The sequence below is a fragment of the Sturnira hondurensis genome, unplaced genomic scaffold (assembly GCF_014824575.4).
Source record: "Sturnira hondurensis isolate 20B ecotype Veracruz unplaced genomic scaffold, ASM1482457v3 Scaffold0004068, whole genome shotgun sequence".
In the NCBI taxonomy this organism is placed as follows: Eukaryota; Metazoa; Chordata; class Mammalia; order Chiroptera; family Phyllostomidae; genus Sturnira; species Sturnira hondurensis.
The window spans coordinates 6599128-6617714 of NW_028076699.1; the positions used below are offsets into that span (position 1 = coordinate 6599128).

The following is an 18587-nucleotide window of genomic DNA, read 5'->3' on the forward strand; positions in this document are numbered from 1 at the left end:
GGCAGATTGACACGGATCATATTTTAATCTACATATATATAGTCATTCATCTGTCAATCCCTTTGATAAACATTCGTGGAGAGCTTGCTATGGTACTTGATATTTGGGGAATTCCAATATTGGGAAGATATGCTACAAGATAATCAGTAGTAATAACCATATACAAGGTTAGAAACAGTGCACTCTGGGATTTCAGGGCAAGGTGAGCATTTGCCTTGATTGAAATATGACCATGGAAGGTTTCGTGGATGTGGTAAATTTGAATTGAGTTCAGCATTTAAAAATGGATATGGTGGACTTCCAGCCAAGATAGAGGCATAGGCAGATATGCTGTACCTCCTCGCACAACCAAAATAAGGACAACAATTTAGAAACAAAATAACAACCAGAACTGACAGAAAATTCAACTGTTTGGAAGTCCAGCTACAACCAGGGAGTTAAAATAGACACATTCATCTAGACCGGTAGGAGAGGCGGAGTTGAGCGGCCAAGCGGAGAGGGGTCGTGGCAAAGAAAGTGGTGGCACCTAGCGCCCAAGGCAGCAGCTGACAAACCCCGGACATGCAAGATAACAGCAGGTGGACCCCAGACGCGGGGTGGCAACAGGCAGACCCAGCAAAGCAGTGATTGTGAAGTGGGGCACAATGTGCAAGATGGCTGGCTGACCATGCAGTCCTTCATTCTCTCTCAGATAAACCAGGCAAAACTGGGGAGCGAGACAGATTGCACAAGCCAGGGTCCCAGAGCAGGGAAATAAAGCCTCAAAACACCTATTGAAAACACTTGTGGAGATTGAGGTGCCAGGAGACACTTCCAGCCTCACAGGAGAGTATGTTGGAGAGACCCACAGGGTCCTGGAATGTACACAAGCCCACCCACAGAGGAATCAGCACCAGAAAGCCTCAGTTTGCTTGGGGAAAGCATTGGAAGGGACTGAAATCCAGCAGAGAGGGGAGCAAGCACCATTGTTCCCTCTTGGACCCCACCCCCACATACAGTGACACAACCCAGCAACTGGGTTGCCCCTCCCCAGTGAATACCTAAGGCTCTGCCCCTCATACATAACAGGTGCAACAAGACAAAAAAAAAAGGCCCAAACAGAAGACCAGATCAAAGCTCCATAGCAAATACAACTAAGCAACAAGGAGATAGCCAACCTATCAGATGCACAGTTCAAAGCACTGGTGATCAGGATGCTCACAGAATTGGTTGAATTTGGTCGCAAATTAGATGAAAAAATGAAGGCTACACTAAGTGAAATGAAGGAAAATACACAGGGAACCAATAGTGATGGCAAGAAAACTGGGACTGAAATCAACGGAGTGGACCAGAAGGAAGAAAGAAAAAACCAAACAGAAAAGAATGAAGAAACAAGAATTCAAAAAAATGAGGTGAGGCTTAGGAACCTCCAGGACATCTTTAAATGTTCCAACATCCAAATTATAGGGGTACCAGAAGGGGAAGAGGAACAGCAAAAAGTGGGAGAGTTCTTTGAAGAAATAATAAAGGAGAAATTCCCCAATCTGGCAAAGGAAATAAATGTCTAGGAAGTCCAGGAAGCTCAGAGAGTCTCAAAGAAGTTGGACTCAAGAAGGAACACACCAAGGCACATCATAATTACATTACCCACTATTAAAATGAAGGAGAGAATCCTAGAAGCAGCAAGAGACAAGGGGACAGTCACCTACAAAGGAGTACCCATCAGACTGTCAGCTGATTTCTCAAAAGAGACCTTACAGGCAAGCAAGGGCTGGAAAGAAGTATTCCAAGTCATGAAAGGCAAGGACCTACATCCAAGATTGCTTTATTCAGCAAAACATTTTCATTTAGAATGGAAGGACAGATAAAGTGTTTCTCAGATAAGGTCAAGTTCAAGGAGTTCATCATACCAAGCCCTTATTATATGAAATGTTAAAGGGACTTATCTAAGGAAAAGAAGATAAAAAACATGTATAGTAAAAGGACAGCAAACTCACAATTATTAACAACCACACCTAAAACAAAAACAAACCAAGCAAATGACTAGAACAGGAACAGAATCACAGAAATAGAGATCACATGGAGGGTTAGCAACAGGGGAGTGGGAGGAGGAGAGAGGGGGGAAAAGGTACAGAGAATAAGTAGCATAGATGGTAGGTAGAAAATAGACAGTGGGGAGGGCAAGAATAGTGTGGAAAATGTAGAAGCTAAAGAATTTATGACCCATGGACATGAACTAAAGGGGGGGAATGTGGGTGGGAGAGGGTGTTCAGGGTGGAGGGGAATGAAGGGGGAGAAATGAGACAACTATAATAGCATAATCAATAAAATATATGTTAAAAAACAAAGAGAAAAGTGGATATGGTTTGGATACATTCTAAGCAATGGGAAGCACATAAGGTACTCTGGCATACTGTAAAAAACAAAATTTATGATCCTACATGTCTATTGGATAGGGTCCATGAAAGAAAGGTATTATATAAGGCTGAAAAGTAAGAATTTTAGAGCAGGGTGTTTTTTTTAAAACCTTTTGTGCCCTGGATCCCTTTGGAAATCTGTTAAACCTGTGCATTCCTCCTCAGAATATTTTATCCTTCTAAATTTTTGAACTCCAACAGCCATAGCAGTCCAGCGACCACTGGTATATCCCTCACCTGGATTCACAAATTGCTATTTTGCCATATTTCATTTTTTCTTTATCTATGTATGTGTATATGGGTGTATGTGTATTTTTTCCTCAAAACATTTGAAATTTAATCATAGATATTATTGTAATTTATCTATACATTTTAAAGCATGTATCTGCTAAAAACAAATGTATTCTCTTGCATAATCTGACTAAAATTGTCAAACTCAGGCAATTTAACATTGAAACAATACTGTTAATTATTACACAGCTCATAGAATAGTTTTCCTAAATGCATAAAATAAAATACATTGTTTACAAAAGATACTGAAATAAAGTACTCAAAATAGTAAAGTACAAAAGATACTGAAATAAAGTACTCAAAATAGTAAAGTATTAATATATTAGCTGATAAGATTAATGGTAGGTCTAACAATTATTATAATTTTTAGATAGCAATGAGTATGCTATTTTAAGATATCTGCAACTATATTGTGATTTCTATTGGTTATAGTCATAAATGCTACTAATACTGTTGTGGTTTGTTGCCATATTCATAATTGAATAAAAATGAGAAATTAGAGATTAGTGTAAATAAATATGTAATTTCTTCCCAACCACATTCTTACATGACCACCCCGACCTGAATTTGTCCACCGATATCTTACAGGAGGTGTTCATGGACCCCAGATTAAGAGCCTGTGATTTAGAACCAGTTTGTAGGGTTTCTTGGAACCTGCCTTTTTGGATCATTACCAAAGATGATTCCCTGAATATCTACTATAAGTAGAGAAAACTTAAGCACATGCACACAAGATCACAAAAACTATAAGCTTCAAGTTGTTATTGATTCCTATGTAATCTGCTCTATATACTTGAAGTCACTGGAAATTGAAATGATCTTACTCTGTGAAAACAAAAAAGCTGCTATGACCTGTATTGGCTTTTAGAGGCTCCTACACACCCTTCTCCCTATTAATTGATATGCATGGAACCCTGAATCTTGTCATCTACCTTATCAGGAGTGATTTTGTTCACAGTCCTTCTCCACTCTAGTGGCAATATGTGGGTCAGATCTGTGGCAGGAAGGAGTGGGAACAAGAATTGTGGAATACAATCATAAGTGATGCACAACTTCCTTTTTTGGGATCTGCTTTTTAGCATTGGTTGAGTGAGTGACATTTTCTTTCTGTCTCTTCGCTTCCTTCTTAAGCAAGACATTTCAAGATTTTTGTTTACTGACATCTCGGCATTTTATAGCTCACTTCTTTCACTTTTGGCAACATTCATGAATACTTACTTTGATTCTAAAACATGAGCCCAAAACACCTTAAATGAAAACCTAATCAGTGCAAAGTCAGAACAAATCGGTAAGGTCTGTATCTGTATGAACTGCTAAACTAATTCCAGTAGCTCAGCTTATTTTGGCATTTATGTATACTCTTTTTAAACAAAGTTGAAGTGTCTCCTTTTCAAATGTTTTTCTAGTCTTCATCAATAAAGGTAAATAGGAAGGAATGCCCCTTTCAAAGTGGTCTCCTTAAATTTAAAAAATGTTTAATTTTACATAGGAACTTGGACTCAGTATGTCTTATAGGTCAACTGTTTGAACTAGAGAAAAGCTGTGTACATGCTTTTCTGTAGGCAGAAAAACAGAAACAATATAACAATAATGGAAGACAGTAAAAGTTTGTAGTAGATGAAAAAATAGAGGATAGACAAGTGTTGGAGAAGATGTAGAGAAATTAGAACCTTCATACATTGCCAGTGGGGGTGTAAAATGGTGTACTTCTTTGGAAAACAGTTTGGTAGTTCCTTAAAAAGTTAAACATAGCCCTCACCAGTATGGCTTAGTTGGTTGGGTGTTGTCCTGCAAATTGAAATGTCACTGGTTTTATTCCCAGTTAGTGTATATGCCTGTTGCAAGTTTGGTTCCAGTCGGGGTGTGTTTGAGAAGCAACCAGGCATTTCTCTTTCATAACTGTGCCTGTTACTTTCTCACTGTGTGACCTTGGACAAATGACCTAGACAATCTGAGTATATGTCTTCATTACAAAATGTGGGAATGGAACCACTTGGTTCCATTTGGTTCCAGATTCTGTGCATCTGGGTATTCACATGCTTGAATTGGTTGGTTTCCTCTGGAAGAGTATTTTCATTTCACAGGTTAGAGAACTGTGGTTTAAATTTAAATAATATACTGATTAATATAACTTCTTATATCAAGATTTTTATCTAATCATACATTTTGATTTTTACATTAATTTGATTCACGGTTACAAATAGCTTTTAGATAGCTTTTAGGTGATAGTACTGCAGTGATAAAATAATGAAGACCCTGCCTTTAGGTACCTCACAGCATTGTCGGACACGGCATATAAATAAGCATTTACAGTTCAGTCTTATAATTGCTCTCATGAGGAGGCTGTGACATAATTAGAGCCTGGTGTGTTGTAGAGCTCAGGGTGGGGGATTAGAGGGGTGTTAGGTTAAAGCCNTTCTGTGCATCTGGGTATTCACATGCTTGAATTGGTTGGTTTCCTCTGGAAGAGTATTTTCATTTCACAGGTTAGAGAACTGTGGTTTAAATTGAAATAATATACTGATTAATATAACTTCTTATATCAAGATTTTTATCTAATCATACATTTTGATTTTTACATTAATTTGATTCACGGTTACAAATAGCTTTTAGATAGCTTTTAGGTGATAGTACTGCAGTGATAAAATAATGAAGACCCTGCCTTTAGGTACCTCACAGCATTGTCGGACACGGCATATAAATAAGCATTTACAGTTCAGTCTTATAATTGCTCTCATGAGGAGGCTGTGACATAATTAGAGCCTGGTGTGTTGTAGAGCTCAGGGTGGGGGATTAGAGGGGTGTTAGGTTAAAGCCCCTTAAGATAGTAGCTTTGGTTAATTATTTTTTGAAATTCTGACCATCAGGTTTCTTTAACTGCAGTTAAATTTGGTTTTATCTGTTCAGAAGCTTTTGGTTCATTGTTTTTTTGTTTTATTTTGTTTTGTTTTTAAGAGAAAAGTATTTGTGGCAAATTAAGGGTAATAATGGAGAGTTTCTAGTGTGAAATAATTTTACCTCTTTACAGACAGATCCTGTTGAGTATGTGGAAAACATGTGTGAAAACATGCAGCTGTACCCACTGCAGGACTTCCTCACTGGAGACCAGCTTCTTTTTGAATACAAGCCAGAAGTAAGGGAGTTTCCATTTCTAATACTTACATTTGGAGAAAGAGGAGGGTGAGAAAGCAGAGAAAAGTACTTAAGATCTGTGAGAATGGAGAAAGCTTGATTGTGTTTAATCGTGTCTTGTTTGTTTAAATAGAAAAAATACCAGTAGTTTTGTGGGTAATTTTTCATGTTTCTCGTATAAAGTTATGTTTTAATAGGAGAAACCAAATCCTCTTCTTAGGTACTATTCTTACCGTTTTTTAAAGTGTTGAAGTGTCTACTTAAATAGTTTAAGTGATTACCAAGAACTATGTGCATCAGTTGGTAAGCATATTTAGAGAGTTGTTTAGTTTACCTTTTAATTCACTTGGAGATGCTGCACAATTAAATTTTAATCATTTTGAAAGTATTCACAAGAAAAATACAAGATTCCCTGAATTCAAAACATATGATTTACAGATAATACTACATACAAAAAAATGTTGGTCAGGGTCTTTCCTTCACTGTTTCTGGGCAGCAAGTCATGTTTTTTCCCTGTAGGGTAGCAGTTCTCACCCAGGGGTGATTTTGCTCCCTAGGGGGTATTTGTTCATGCAGAGACATTTCATTTGTCAAAATTGGGGGTTCTCCTGGCACCTAGTGGATAGAAGCCAGAGATACTTCTAAGCATCCTACGGTGCTGAAGGCAGCACCCCCAACAAAGATTTATCTGGCCCAAGATATCAATAGTGCTAAGGGTGAGAAACTTTGATAAAGGGTATTCTACTATTACGGATTTTAGAAAAGGTCAGGCAAGGTAAAGGAAAAAGCAGCAACCACATGTTCTTGTCATCTCCCTAGGATGGTTGTTCCCAAGGGTCCAAGTGTTTTTTTTCTGAACCACCATTTGTCATTTTTTCCTCGAAGAAATGGTGTTTAAATGGTAGTTAGCATTTTAAACCTAATCCATAAAGTCTTGTTTCATTCCTGTCATAGCTGAAGGATTATTGGGGTAGCCCCTACCTGGGCTCATTTTCATTGCTGCTGAGGTGTGAGGCGGCAGTTAACAGCACTGTAATCTTTGAAATCATGTACAGACTTGGTTAGAACTCCATTTCTGCCACTTCTAGCTGTGTCGTCCTGTACAACACAGATTACATAATCTTTGACCTGAGCAAATTATCCTTAACCTCTGAAGCAGTTATTTTCTGTAAAATTGTTATACCTTAGGGTTGGTTTTAGTATAAAATAAAGTAACATGGTAAACATTATCTGACACATAGTAAAAACTTAGTGATGGCTATTTTTACTGCTACTACTATTAACTATGTAGATTTGAGATGAATACTGTTTACCCGAGGGGAGATCCAGAGAAACCCAGAATTTGTTTATAAAACAATTGTGTATTTATTCTTACATGTTTAAACTTCAGTCACCTTCCAGGTACTCTTCATTTGATGCAATACACCTATTGAGACATTTTTTTCCACAGCTCAAAACAGTTTTTGAACTCATAAATTTTGATGCCTTTTAGTGCTTCTGCCATTTTTGTTTCACCTCGTCCACATCAGCAAAACATTTGTTTTTGAGTGTTTTCTTCATCTGGGGAAACAAAAAAGTCACTTGGGGTGAAATCAAGGGTGGGGCATGGGGGTAATGCTATTTTTGGTCAAAAACCAAATACTTGGCACTGTGTGGGCAGGTGCACTCATACGTCATCCGTCGTGAAATGGGAAAATGCATTGAAAGAGACTTTAAGAAAATTTCACTGAAGCTGAACACAGCCTCTCACAATGCCAGCTGGTGTGCTGATACAGATGTGTACCTAAAACACACACCTAGCAGGGGAAGTCTGTTCTATAAGAAGATAATTATCTTCCAGAAGATAATCTAATTTTTTTGGTGTCCCTCCTTATATAGCATTATCAAGAAACATTTTAAACAACTGATAGACCAATGAACTTTTGTAAATTAGGGTGTTTATGGACTATAGACATTTCCATTCATGTCAGGATGCTAGGATCTTGGGATGTCTAACATAATGTGGTTCTGTCTTTTTAACAGATCTATAGGTTAAGGTTGTCATTGTTGTTTATGTGTCTCCTCCCCAACCCTACCCCCATCCCTTATTAGGTCATTGCTGAAGCCCTTAATCAGCTAGTTCCTCAAAAAGCGAATCTCGTCCTACTGTCTGGTGCTAATGAGGGAAAATGTGACCTCAAGGAGAAATGGTTTGGGACTCAGTATAGTATGGAAGGTAAAATGTTTTTATAATCGTCCTACATAATTTAGGTATATCTGACTCACCTGGGGATTTTTATTTCTTAATAATGTGTCTGATGGTTCTTGTAGGGAGAAAAGTATACATATTTTCAGATTACCTTCAGATGAAAATTACTTATACTTCTTTGCTATGACTTTATTTGTATTTATTAGCTAGTGAAAAAATCCTGTTGTCTTGATAGTTTAGGAGCAGTTTTGACTATGTTTTAGAAAAGTACATCTCAAGCTTCTTCACTGTGCGTATGTTACACCTGGAGAGGTTATTAAAATACAGAGTCCGACTCAGTAGCTCTTGGGAAGGGCCTGAGACTCCAGTTCTACAAGCTAAGCTCCCAGAGACCACACTTTGAATCTCAAGAGTCTAGAATGCCTGGATATATCACTCACAGGTTTCTGAAGAAGGGAGAATTGATTTGTGAAGGCTAGTTGTTGACTGGTTTGTTATTGAGACAATTCTGAACATTGCGTTTTTGATTGGAACCATTTATTTTTCCACCTCTGCAGATGTTGAAAACTCTAGGGCTGAACTTTGGAAGAGTAATTTCGAATTAAATCCAGATCTTCATCTTCCAGCTGAAAACAAGTACATAGGTCAGTGAAATAGCAATCACTGTAGATAATCCACCCATGTTCTAAGTAAACAAATAGCACCTATATAGAACATTATGTTTTACAAAGAACCATTTGCCCAGTAACACTCTGGGATGGGCATCACTGTTTTCTTACTTTTTCAAATGAGAAAACTGAGGCTCAGAAAAGTAAAGCAGCTTGTCGAAGACCACCACCAGTTGGTGAGTGGAGGAAACAGGACGTAAACATAGATCTCGGGACTCTCTGAAGCATTTGTTTTTGCTTGCATGCCCTAGCTGATCCTTCCATTCAGTCTGTGTTGGAATTGTCAGTATCTTTTCTGGTTGTTTTAGAATTTTTCAAACTATAGATTGCAACCCATTAGAGGATTGTGAAATCAGTGTAATGGGCTGTGACGTCAGTGTAATGAATTGTGAAAGCATTAAAAAATCAGTTAGAATGTAAAATAGCAAAATGTTTAATTGTGTGAAGAAACGGTATTATTTCAAGAACTTTTGTTCCAGGTTTCACAAAGAAAAGTTACTTAGATTTCTGAAGCCAAGAATAGATTGCTGGGAATCCTATTAACCTACTTGAATGAGTTATTACTGTTTTCTTTTATTAGCCACGGACTTCATGTTGAAGGCTTTTGATTGTCCAGAGACAGAATACCCTGTTAAAATTGTGAACACTCCGCAAGGTTGCCTGTGGTATAAGAAAGACAACAAATTTAAAATCCCCAAAGGTAAAATGTTTCCCTCCCTAAAAGCAGTGAAATAAGTGATATAAATTTTTCTTCACACTGTAGCAAAAACCTTTTTTCCTATGTCTATCATCTGCCTCCCTTTCCCCTGCCTCTTCCGTTTGAGGACCTTTCTGGGCTCACCTCGCAGACCCGTGCTGTGCTCTCATGCCACCACAGAAACCCTGTGGGCACTACAGATTCTCAGAATAAAATTCAAGCCTAAAATGAAATTGTTTTCAGATACTTTTCTTTTAGTTTAATGAAAGCAGAACCAGGTATTTGGCCATCTTAGGGAATAGGTGGTACTTTTGAACATTATTTTTAAAAAGAGGTAGAGGCCCTGGCCATGTAGCTCATTTGGTTAGAGCATTGTCCCAACATGCCAAGGTTATAGGGTGTGATCCGTGGTCAGGGCACATACAAGAAGCAACAATGAGTGCATAAATAAGTGGAAATCAATGTTTCTCTCTCTAAAAAGTCAATCAGTAAAACATTGTTAAAAATGGAGGTAGAATAAGAGTGCACTAAAGGAAATTATTCTTAGACACCAGAGCCTCACCCAGCATTACAAATGTGAAATATTCTCCATATATCTTCCTCTACATTCTGTTTTTCAATATAGAAGAAGCATAGTATAAACACTCTTAAATCCCTCAACTTAGTAGCCCAAACTATGTTGCTCTTTTTCCTGTTCCTGTGCGTTGTACAGGAACCCAGTGAAGCAACATGGAGTCAGGCTGAGTGCTTCTGGTGGCCATTAATCCATATTGCTAACCTCAACCAACTATACTGTAGCTCTGAGGAATTCTTGAGTTTATTGGGAGGGTGCTGTCTCAGGTTTTTTTGAATAGGTTATAAGAGTTTCTAAAAATGTTATTATCATTTATTCAGCTCCCTTGGAAAGGCTGTGCATTGGGATTGTCCCCTTGCTGTTATTGACATGGATACCTCTGTAAACATTTTCCCTGAATAAAGCTGTTGATAAGTATGAATATTTGTAGGCTTCTCTGTGTATCCCTCTGTATCTCTGATCTTTCTGTAGAGTAAAGTGTGCCTTCTGGTCATTATTTGGAATGGTAAATACTACTTTTTAAAGTCCCCTAGGATAAAAATGTAATGAAGATTTAAGGATTAATAGCTTATTTCAGAATTTTAAAGAAGTATGATATTGGGGAAAATAGATGTATAGACTTTTGAGGCCTTTGGCCTTTATTTTCTTTCTATGATCTTTTTTCTTTCAGCGTATATACGTTTCCACCTCATCTCACCTTTGATACAGAAGTCTGCGGCAAAGTAAGCAGTTGTCCTCTTTTCCAGAAAAAATCTTTATTATTGAAAACATTTTTGTTTCATTCTGAATCATTGTGCCATTTTCTCTATGAGTACTTGAGCTATGCTGCTGATTTGTGTATTTTTTCCATGCTCCAAACAAATAATCTGGATCAATATAAACATCAAGATGAAGTTGTGGCTGATGCATCTCCAGTACCATTTGTAACACAGGCTGATAGTGAGGCTACTTACTCATAGAATTACTGGTTGAGATAGTGCCTTACAGATGAGTTTGGCTTAGCTTCCAGTCTATGATGAGGATGAGTGGCTCTGTTGATCTTGTATTTAGAGGCTGCCAGAGAATCTGATCACGTATACTTTGTTCTTAGCAAATCACTTATATATTTATGTAGATAGCTGCATTGTGGGAGGTCAGAGAGCCAAAAATATTCCTGAAACATAGGAGGTACTGAGGAAATGATAGTGAATTTCTTATTTCCTTTGCTACTTAACATATACAATCCAACCTTAAAATGACAAGCAGCATTAACGTTTATTAATGTTCACTTTAAAAAATGCATTACCCTCATCCCTTCCCTCAGAGTTTTAATTTGTTAGTTGGGAAACCTAGGCCACAGTAATAGAGCCGTTAGGCCTGTTCCCTTGGACACTTTTTACACTTACCCCACTGGGCAGCACATGTATGACCGTTTTCTCTGTGTGCGTGACATGAAAAAGACTGGGGAGCACAGCTGAAGATAGGAGCTCTATAAACCTCTGGGAAAGTGAGCCCTGGAAGCAGTATTTACCTTGAACTCAATTAGTATATAGTTTTGCATTCAGGAGAAGTGAGTAAACATCTTTGTAAAAGCAAAGTTTCTCACTCTAAATTAAAGCAAATCTTTTCACGTCTATTTCTTGCCAATTAACGATGCTGTTTGCATTTTATATTCTCAGTGTGGTCCTCTTTGATATCTTTGTCAATATCCTAACCCATAACCTTGCGGAACCAGCTTATGAAGCAGATGTGGCACAGCTGGAGTATAAGCTGGTAGCTGGAGAACATGGTTTAATTATTCGAGTGAAAGGATTTAACCACAAACTACCTGTAAGTACAAGTGCTCTGTTTTGCCCCATACAGAGCTTTGAAGTTTCGTATTTGTTTGTTGCTCCCATAGCACTGAACAAAGAGGCTTGTGCACGGAGTGCCGCACATAGAGAGTAATCTTTGTTCGTGTGGGTTATCATGCTTTCTTGTCAGGTGTGTGTGTCCTTTCTTCTTCCTGTACTGTGTCCTGTTGTTTTAAGTATGTGTGTCTTGTTACTCAGTTCCAAGTCTGAACCTTTTAGAAGGGGGGCATATATCTTGTCAGTAGTTTGTCTTCTGGTAAGGAATGTGTTCCAGTGTCACTTTGTCAAAGCTTCATAAGCAGAGGGAGAAGTAATAGAGTGTGCTGGCTGAGAGGGTTGGGTCATGAACACCAGGTAAAGTAATATAATGTACCCAGTGGGTAGGACAGATATTCAGGTTTGGGGAACTGGATTCATGCAAGAAAAAGTCTGGAGGAAAGGCCCTGGCAGAGATTAGATCTGTGCTAAGAGGTGACGGTGTCCCTATCTTAGCAGAAATGCTGGTAAATATACTTTTCTCCTTTATGCCCTTGTCCCTATCATTCTCCTCAGGGAACAGAGATCGGTCTTAGGAGGACACACCATGGAATATTTTACTTTTATCAACCTTCAAAGCCTTACGTATAACGTAGCATAAGATCCCAATAGATTAAAGCCTAATATTGTAGTTGTCATTTGGGAGACATGTTTTGGAATTGCCTGGAGAGCTTTTCAAAATACAATCTAGAGAAAAATATTTGAGGTTCTTGATTTTATGAAGCTTACTTAGCTTTAATGTTAAAACCTGAGATAGACAATTTTTAGCTGTAAAATGTAGATGCAAATATTTAAAAATTTGAACATTACCTGGCTGGTGTAGCTCTGTGGATTGAGTGCTGGCTTAGTTCCCAAAGGGTCACACCAAAGGGTTGTGGTTTGATTCCCAGTCTGGGAACAGGCCTGGGTTGCAGGCGAGGTCCCAGTAGGAGGCGTGCTAGAGGCAACCACACATTGATGTTTCTCTCCTTCTCTTTCTCTTCCCCTCTCTCTAAGAATAAATAAATAAAATCTTTGAAGCACAACAGGCATACCTCAGAGTTGTGTGAGTTTGGGTCTAGGCCTCTGTTAAAGCACGTGCTGTAATAAAGGGAGTTGATCTTTGTGCTGATTTCACCTTGTAAAAATACAACATTGTGAAGTGCAGTAAAGCAAGGCACAACAAAACGAGGTATGCCTGTATTTGGATAGAGTGATAAATGTCAAAGCATTTGATAAATTTGAGTGGGCATTATGAATAAGTAGGAATGGGGAGAAATTACTTAATCACAAAAATTTTAATTTAAAAACAATAACAGCAAATGTTACACTAACTGATGAAATTCTGAACATTGAAAGCAGGAATAAGCCAAGGATATCCACAATTACCTCTGTTTTTCAACAATAATTTAGAGGTTGTGGCTGCTACATTAAAATGAAGAAAATGAAATAAAAACAATTGAAAAAGTATTTTTATTTTTTAATTTAATTTTATTGATTATGATATTACAGTTGTCTCAGTTTTTCCCCTTTTCCCCTTCTCCACACAGCACTCCCTACTTCTTCAGGCAATCCCTACACCATTGTTCATGTCCATTGGTCATGGGTACAAGTTCTCTGGCTACTCCATTTCCTATACTGTACTTTACATCTCCATGGCTGTTCTGTAACTGCCTATTTGTACTTCTTATTCCCCTCACCTCTTCACCATTTCCCCTACATCACCTTCCCATCTGGCAACCATCAGAATACTCGCTGTATCCATGATTCTGGCCCTGTATTTACTGTTTGCTTAGTTTGTATTTTAGATTCAATTGTTGATAGTATGTATTGTCATTTTGATCATAGTTTTGTTTTTTTCTTTTTTAAAAAACATATTTTATTGATTATGCTATTAGAATTGTTCCATTTTCCACTTCTTATTTCCCTCTGCCCTATACCCTCCCTTCTACCCGCATTCCTCCCCCTTTAGTTCATGCCCATGGGTTGTACATATAAGTTCTTTGTCTTCTACATTTCCTATACTGTTCTTAACTTCCCCCTGTCTATTTTCTGCCTACCATTTATACTTCTTATTCTCTGTACCTTCTCCTGCTTTCTCCCCAACCTCTGATACCCCTCTATGTGATTTTCTTTTCTGTGATTCTGTTCCTATTCTAGTTGTTTGCTTAGTTTGTTTTTCTTTTTGTTTTCAGTTTGGTGGTAGATAGTTATGAGTTTTTTTGTCATTTTACTGTTCATATTTTTGATCTTCTTTTTCTTAGATAAGTCCCTTTTACATTTCTTAATAAGGGCTTAGTGATGAACTCCTTTAACTTGATCTTCTCTGGGAAGCACTTTATCTGCCCTTCCATTCTAAATTATAGCTTTTCTGGATAAAGTAATCTTGAATGTAGGTCCTTGACTTTCATAACTTTGAATACTTCTTTCAAGCCCCTTCTTGCTTGTAAGGTTTCTTTTGAGAAATCAGCTGATAGTCTTATGGGAACTCCTTTGTAGATAACTGTCTCCTTTTCTCTGGCTATTTTTAAGATTCTCTCTCTATAATCTTGAATAATAGAATTATAATGTGCCTTGGTGTGTGCTCTCTTAGGTCTCACCTCTTTGGGACTCTCTGAGCTTTCTAGACTTCCTGGAAGTCTGTTTCCTTTGCCAGATTGGGGAAGTTTTCCTTCATTGTTTTTTCAAATAAGTTTTCAATTTCTTGCTCTTCCTCTTCTCCTTCTGGCACCTCTGTGATTCGGATGTTGGAACATTTAAAGTTGTCCTGGAGTTTCTAAGCCTCTACTCTTTTTTTTTTTTTTAATTTTTGTTCATTCTGTTTTGGTTGAATGTTTATTTCCCCCTTTTAGTCCAAACCATTGATTTGTGTCCCAGTTTCCTTTCCATCACTGTTGGCTCCCTGTATATTTTCCTTTATTTCACTTTTCATAGCCTTCACTTTTTCCTCTATTTTGCATACTCAACCAATTCTGTGAGCATCCTATTTACTAGTATTTTGAACTCTGCATCTGATAGGTTGGCTATCTCTTTGTCATTTAGTTGTATTTTTTTCTGGAGCTTTGATCTGTTCTTTCACTAGGGCCATGTCTCTTTGTCTCCTCATTTTGTCAGCTTCCCTGTGTTTGTTTCTGTGTGTTAGTTAGAGCTGCTGTGACTGCCTGTCTTGGTAGTGTGGCCTAATGTAGTAGGTGTTCTGTAGTATACAGTGGCACAGCCTCCCCTATCACCCAAGCTGGGTACTAAAGTTATGCCCTTCATGTGGGCTGAGTACACTCTCCTTTTGTAGTTGACCCTTGGTTGCTATTGGCAGGTTGCTAATGGGAGGGGTTTACCCAGGCCAGTCAGCTGCAAGGATTGGCTTTGATCACTGACCACCATACTGTGCTCTCTGTGGAGAATCAGCTGTGTAGGGGCAGGGTGGTCTTGCTCAGATGTGGTCTGTAGCTGTTCATTGGGTGTGTTGTACCTGGGGTTTCCTGGGTGGTATAGGCCAAGGTCAGCTCCTACCTGTGTTTTGCCCATGTCCACCCTGCCTGAGCTATAGAGCAGTCTGAGATGGCTGCTACTTGTGCTGGTCTTAGAGATTCCCAGGCAAAGCCAAGCTGTGAATGTAGGCTGGCTGCTTCTAGTGGCTGTGCCTGGGGCCACTTAGCAAAAAGTATGGGGGCTCAGGGACTCACTAAGGCCAGCTGTTGCTTGTTTGAGAAGACTGAGGAAGTTGTGAAGCATGAGCCAAGACCAGCCATTCATATGGAAAAGCTACCATTAATAGCTTTAAGTTGGGTGGGATGGAGCCTCAGGAAATCTCCAGGGCAGGGTGAGCAGTGTTGGCCGCAGTGTTGGCTGCATTGTTGGCCGGGTTGATGGAGTTTCAGGTATGGCACCAGCATGTGGGCTCTGTGTCTCTGCCTGCCTTTCTGTCTGGGAGAAAGTTGCCAGCTCTCGCTTTGATGCCAATTTTCCTCCCTCTGTGACACTGCTACCCCGGTGCTGGAGCTCACAGAGAGTTTGAGTAAATTTGTGTGTGTTCTTTAATAGGAACTGCTTGGGACTCCAGACTTTCTCCCACTGACTCAATCCCTGCTGGGTTTTGCAGCCAGAAGTTATGGGGACTTATCTTCCTGACTCTGGAACCCTCAGCTGGGGGTCCTGGTGTGTGAATGTGACTCCTCGCTCCCAAGATACCCCTCCCAAATTTTTATCCACCACACGTGGATGTGGGACCAGCATGTTCTACATCTCTGCCCCGGCCCCTTCCAGTTTGGATGGGTGTGGTTTCTTTAATTCCATGGTTGTCAGACTGCCATTCAACTCAGTTTTTGCCAGTTGAGTGATGGTTATTCTATTCTTTAGTTGTAATATTGGATGTAGTTGAGGAGAGCAGCCCATGTTTACCTGGGCCACCATCCTGACCAGAAGTACAAATCTCCTTAAGAGAAAAGTTTTTTTGTTGTTTTTTGGGTCTTTTTGCAGATGATATGGTAGTATTCTTAGAAAACCTGATACTAGTAAAATTGTAAAAATAACTTGTGATTGGTTACAAGATCAGTATATCAAAATTACTTTTTCCTGTGGTAGCAGTAGCCACTTAGAAAGGGATAGAAACAACATTCTTTTTATAATACTGAGGAAAACAAAATACTTAGAATAAGTAAGAAAAATGCAAAACCTATCTAAAGAAAGCTATAAATTTTATTCAAGCATATAAAAAAGATTTTAAGGGAGAAACTTATCATGTTTCTGAATAGGACAGCTTGAGAGAAGATGATCATTACTTCAAAAATTAACATATAAATGTTATGTCTTCCCTAGTAAAGTTATATTTAGGGGCTGTGGGAATGCAGATAAAGTGATTTTTTTGTTCATTTTGAAGAAAGAAATGTTTAAGAATACCTATGAAAAATATGAAAATAAAAGAATCACTGCTCCAAATTTGACAGCGTTGAGGATTTTAGCCCCTGCAACTTCTCTGAGCCATTGGTGCTTCTGTCCCTTACAACGCCCGTATCCATGCCCGTTTCCATGCTGGGGCCCTGTGAAAACCAATGGAAGACAGTCCCCTGCCCCTCTGCCCCAAAACCCTTAATTTTCGTGCTCCATTTAAAGTGTTTCTTTCTTTGCTTTTTAGCTACTGTTTCAGCTCATTATTGATTATCTGGCAGAGTTTAATTCCACACCAGCTGTCTTCACAATGATAACTGAGCAGTTGAAGAAGACCTACTTTAACATCCTTATCAAGCCTGAGACTCTGGCCAAGTGAGTGTACATGGGATCCGCTTTTATTCCAAAGGCCCGAAAGTATTTGCCTTCCTAGGGGTTATGTGTGGGGGCTGAGGCTATGGTTTCACTGCCAGTTTTCAGACTTGTTAGAACTGTGCTGTCGTTTATGAAACCAGTCCATAAAATGATAGGATTTTTAAAACCCAGCTAACAACTATCTGTGAGTAGGACTAAAAGTAGCCCACAGATAGTATATTACTATACTTAATTAAAGGCAGAAGGTAAAAAAGAGTGTTTTTCCAAGGTTTGTAAATAACAGTTAAAGTAGGCTGGCTTTACGTAGTTCAGAATTGCTTGCTGGTGATACGCTACTCTGGTGAGTTTAGTGTGTTGAGTGCGTGATGAGTAGCTGAGTTAAACTTCTTAAACTGTAGCGATCCAGAATTCAGCCAAAGTTCCAGAAGAGAGCAAAAAGGCTTCTGGACATGTGTATACTAATGCTTAAACCCTCTGCTAATAGGCAGCTCCCTTGGGCCTTTCATCAGAGCCTATAGCCTATAGGTTACTTTGTGTGAATCAGGGAAAAGGATCTCCTTGGAAGTGCCCTCTGTCGGCAGGGAGGGGGAACATCCCCTGAGCAGGCATAGCCCTTTGTGCACATGGTTTGCAATCCCCTACTTGACCTTGCTGGGCGTCTGTCTATAAATGGTAAACTGCACAACCTGATAGGCCCTGCCTTTGACAATTATAATGAGCCCATAAATGACCAAAATTCGAAAGCAGGGAAAGAACTAGTTAAGAGAGAGACAGGTGATAACTGAAAATCTGATCACAAAAAGCTACAAAAACTAATAACCAAATATAAGTTGGAAAGTAGAGTTGTCTGGAACTATTGATATATTGAAAACAGCCCTGTGTATGCGATTACTCCTGAATGCTAATTGATTGAAATGTGGTAAAGTAATGATAATAACACCTTTTTATTTTTTAAGATTTTATTTATTTATCTTTAGAGGGGAAGAGAAGGAGAGAGGGAGAGAAATATCAATGTATGGTTGCCTCTCATGTGTCCCCTGCTGGGAACTGGCCTGCAACCCAGGCATGTGCCCTGACTGGGAATCAAACCACGATCCTCTGGTTCACAGGCCCGCACTCAATCCACTGAGCTACACCAGCCAGGGCAAACACCTTTTTATTGAAGATTTGTTATGCGCTAGACCCATAACTTTATATGTATTTATTTCTCACCAAAACCCCATTAATTAGTTCCCCGTTATTGTTTTACAAATGAAGAAATTGAGTCACATGTGTTAGGTGACTTCCCAAGTTTAAACAACTTAATGTGGGGCCTTAGCTGGTGTGGCTGAGTGGATTGGGCATAGGCCTGTGGACCAAACAGTCGCCAGTTTAATTCCCAGTCAGGGCACGTTCCTGGGTCGTGGGCCGGGTCCCTGGCTGGGGGCATGCAAAGGGCAACCAGTTGATGTTTCTCTTGCATATCAATGTTTCCCTCTTTCTCCCTCCCTCCCCTCTCTCTAAAAATAATAAATAAAATTTTAAAATAAGATAAA

General features: G+C 39.0%; 1 protein-coding gene across 2 annotated transcripts in view; it reads left to right on the forward strand.

Annotated features, from left to right (window-relative positions):
- Positions 1-18587, forward strand: part of NRDC (nardilysin convertase) — a 70277-nt gene that overhangs the window by 43960 nt on the left and 7730 nt on the right. For both annotated transcript variants that reach the window (XM_037043294.1, XM_037043293.1), the window contains 7 exons: positions 5716-5820; positions 7911-8034; positions 8565-8651; positions 9256-9375; positions 10617-10668; positions 11605-11755; positions 16925-17052. In XM_037043294.1, the coding sequence (XP_036899189.1) occupies positions 5716-5820; positions 7911-8034; positions 8565-8651; positions 9256-9375; positions 10617-10668; positions 11605-11755; positions 16925-17052 (767 nt within the window). The remainder of the gene's footprint in view (positions 1-5715; positions 5821-7910; positions 8035-8564; positions 8652-9255; positions 9376-10616; positions 10669-11604; positions 11756-16924; positions 17053-18587) is intronic.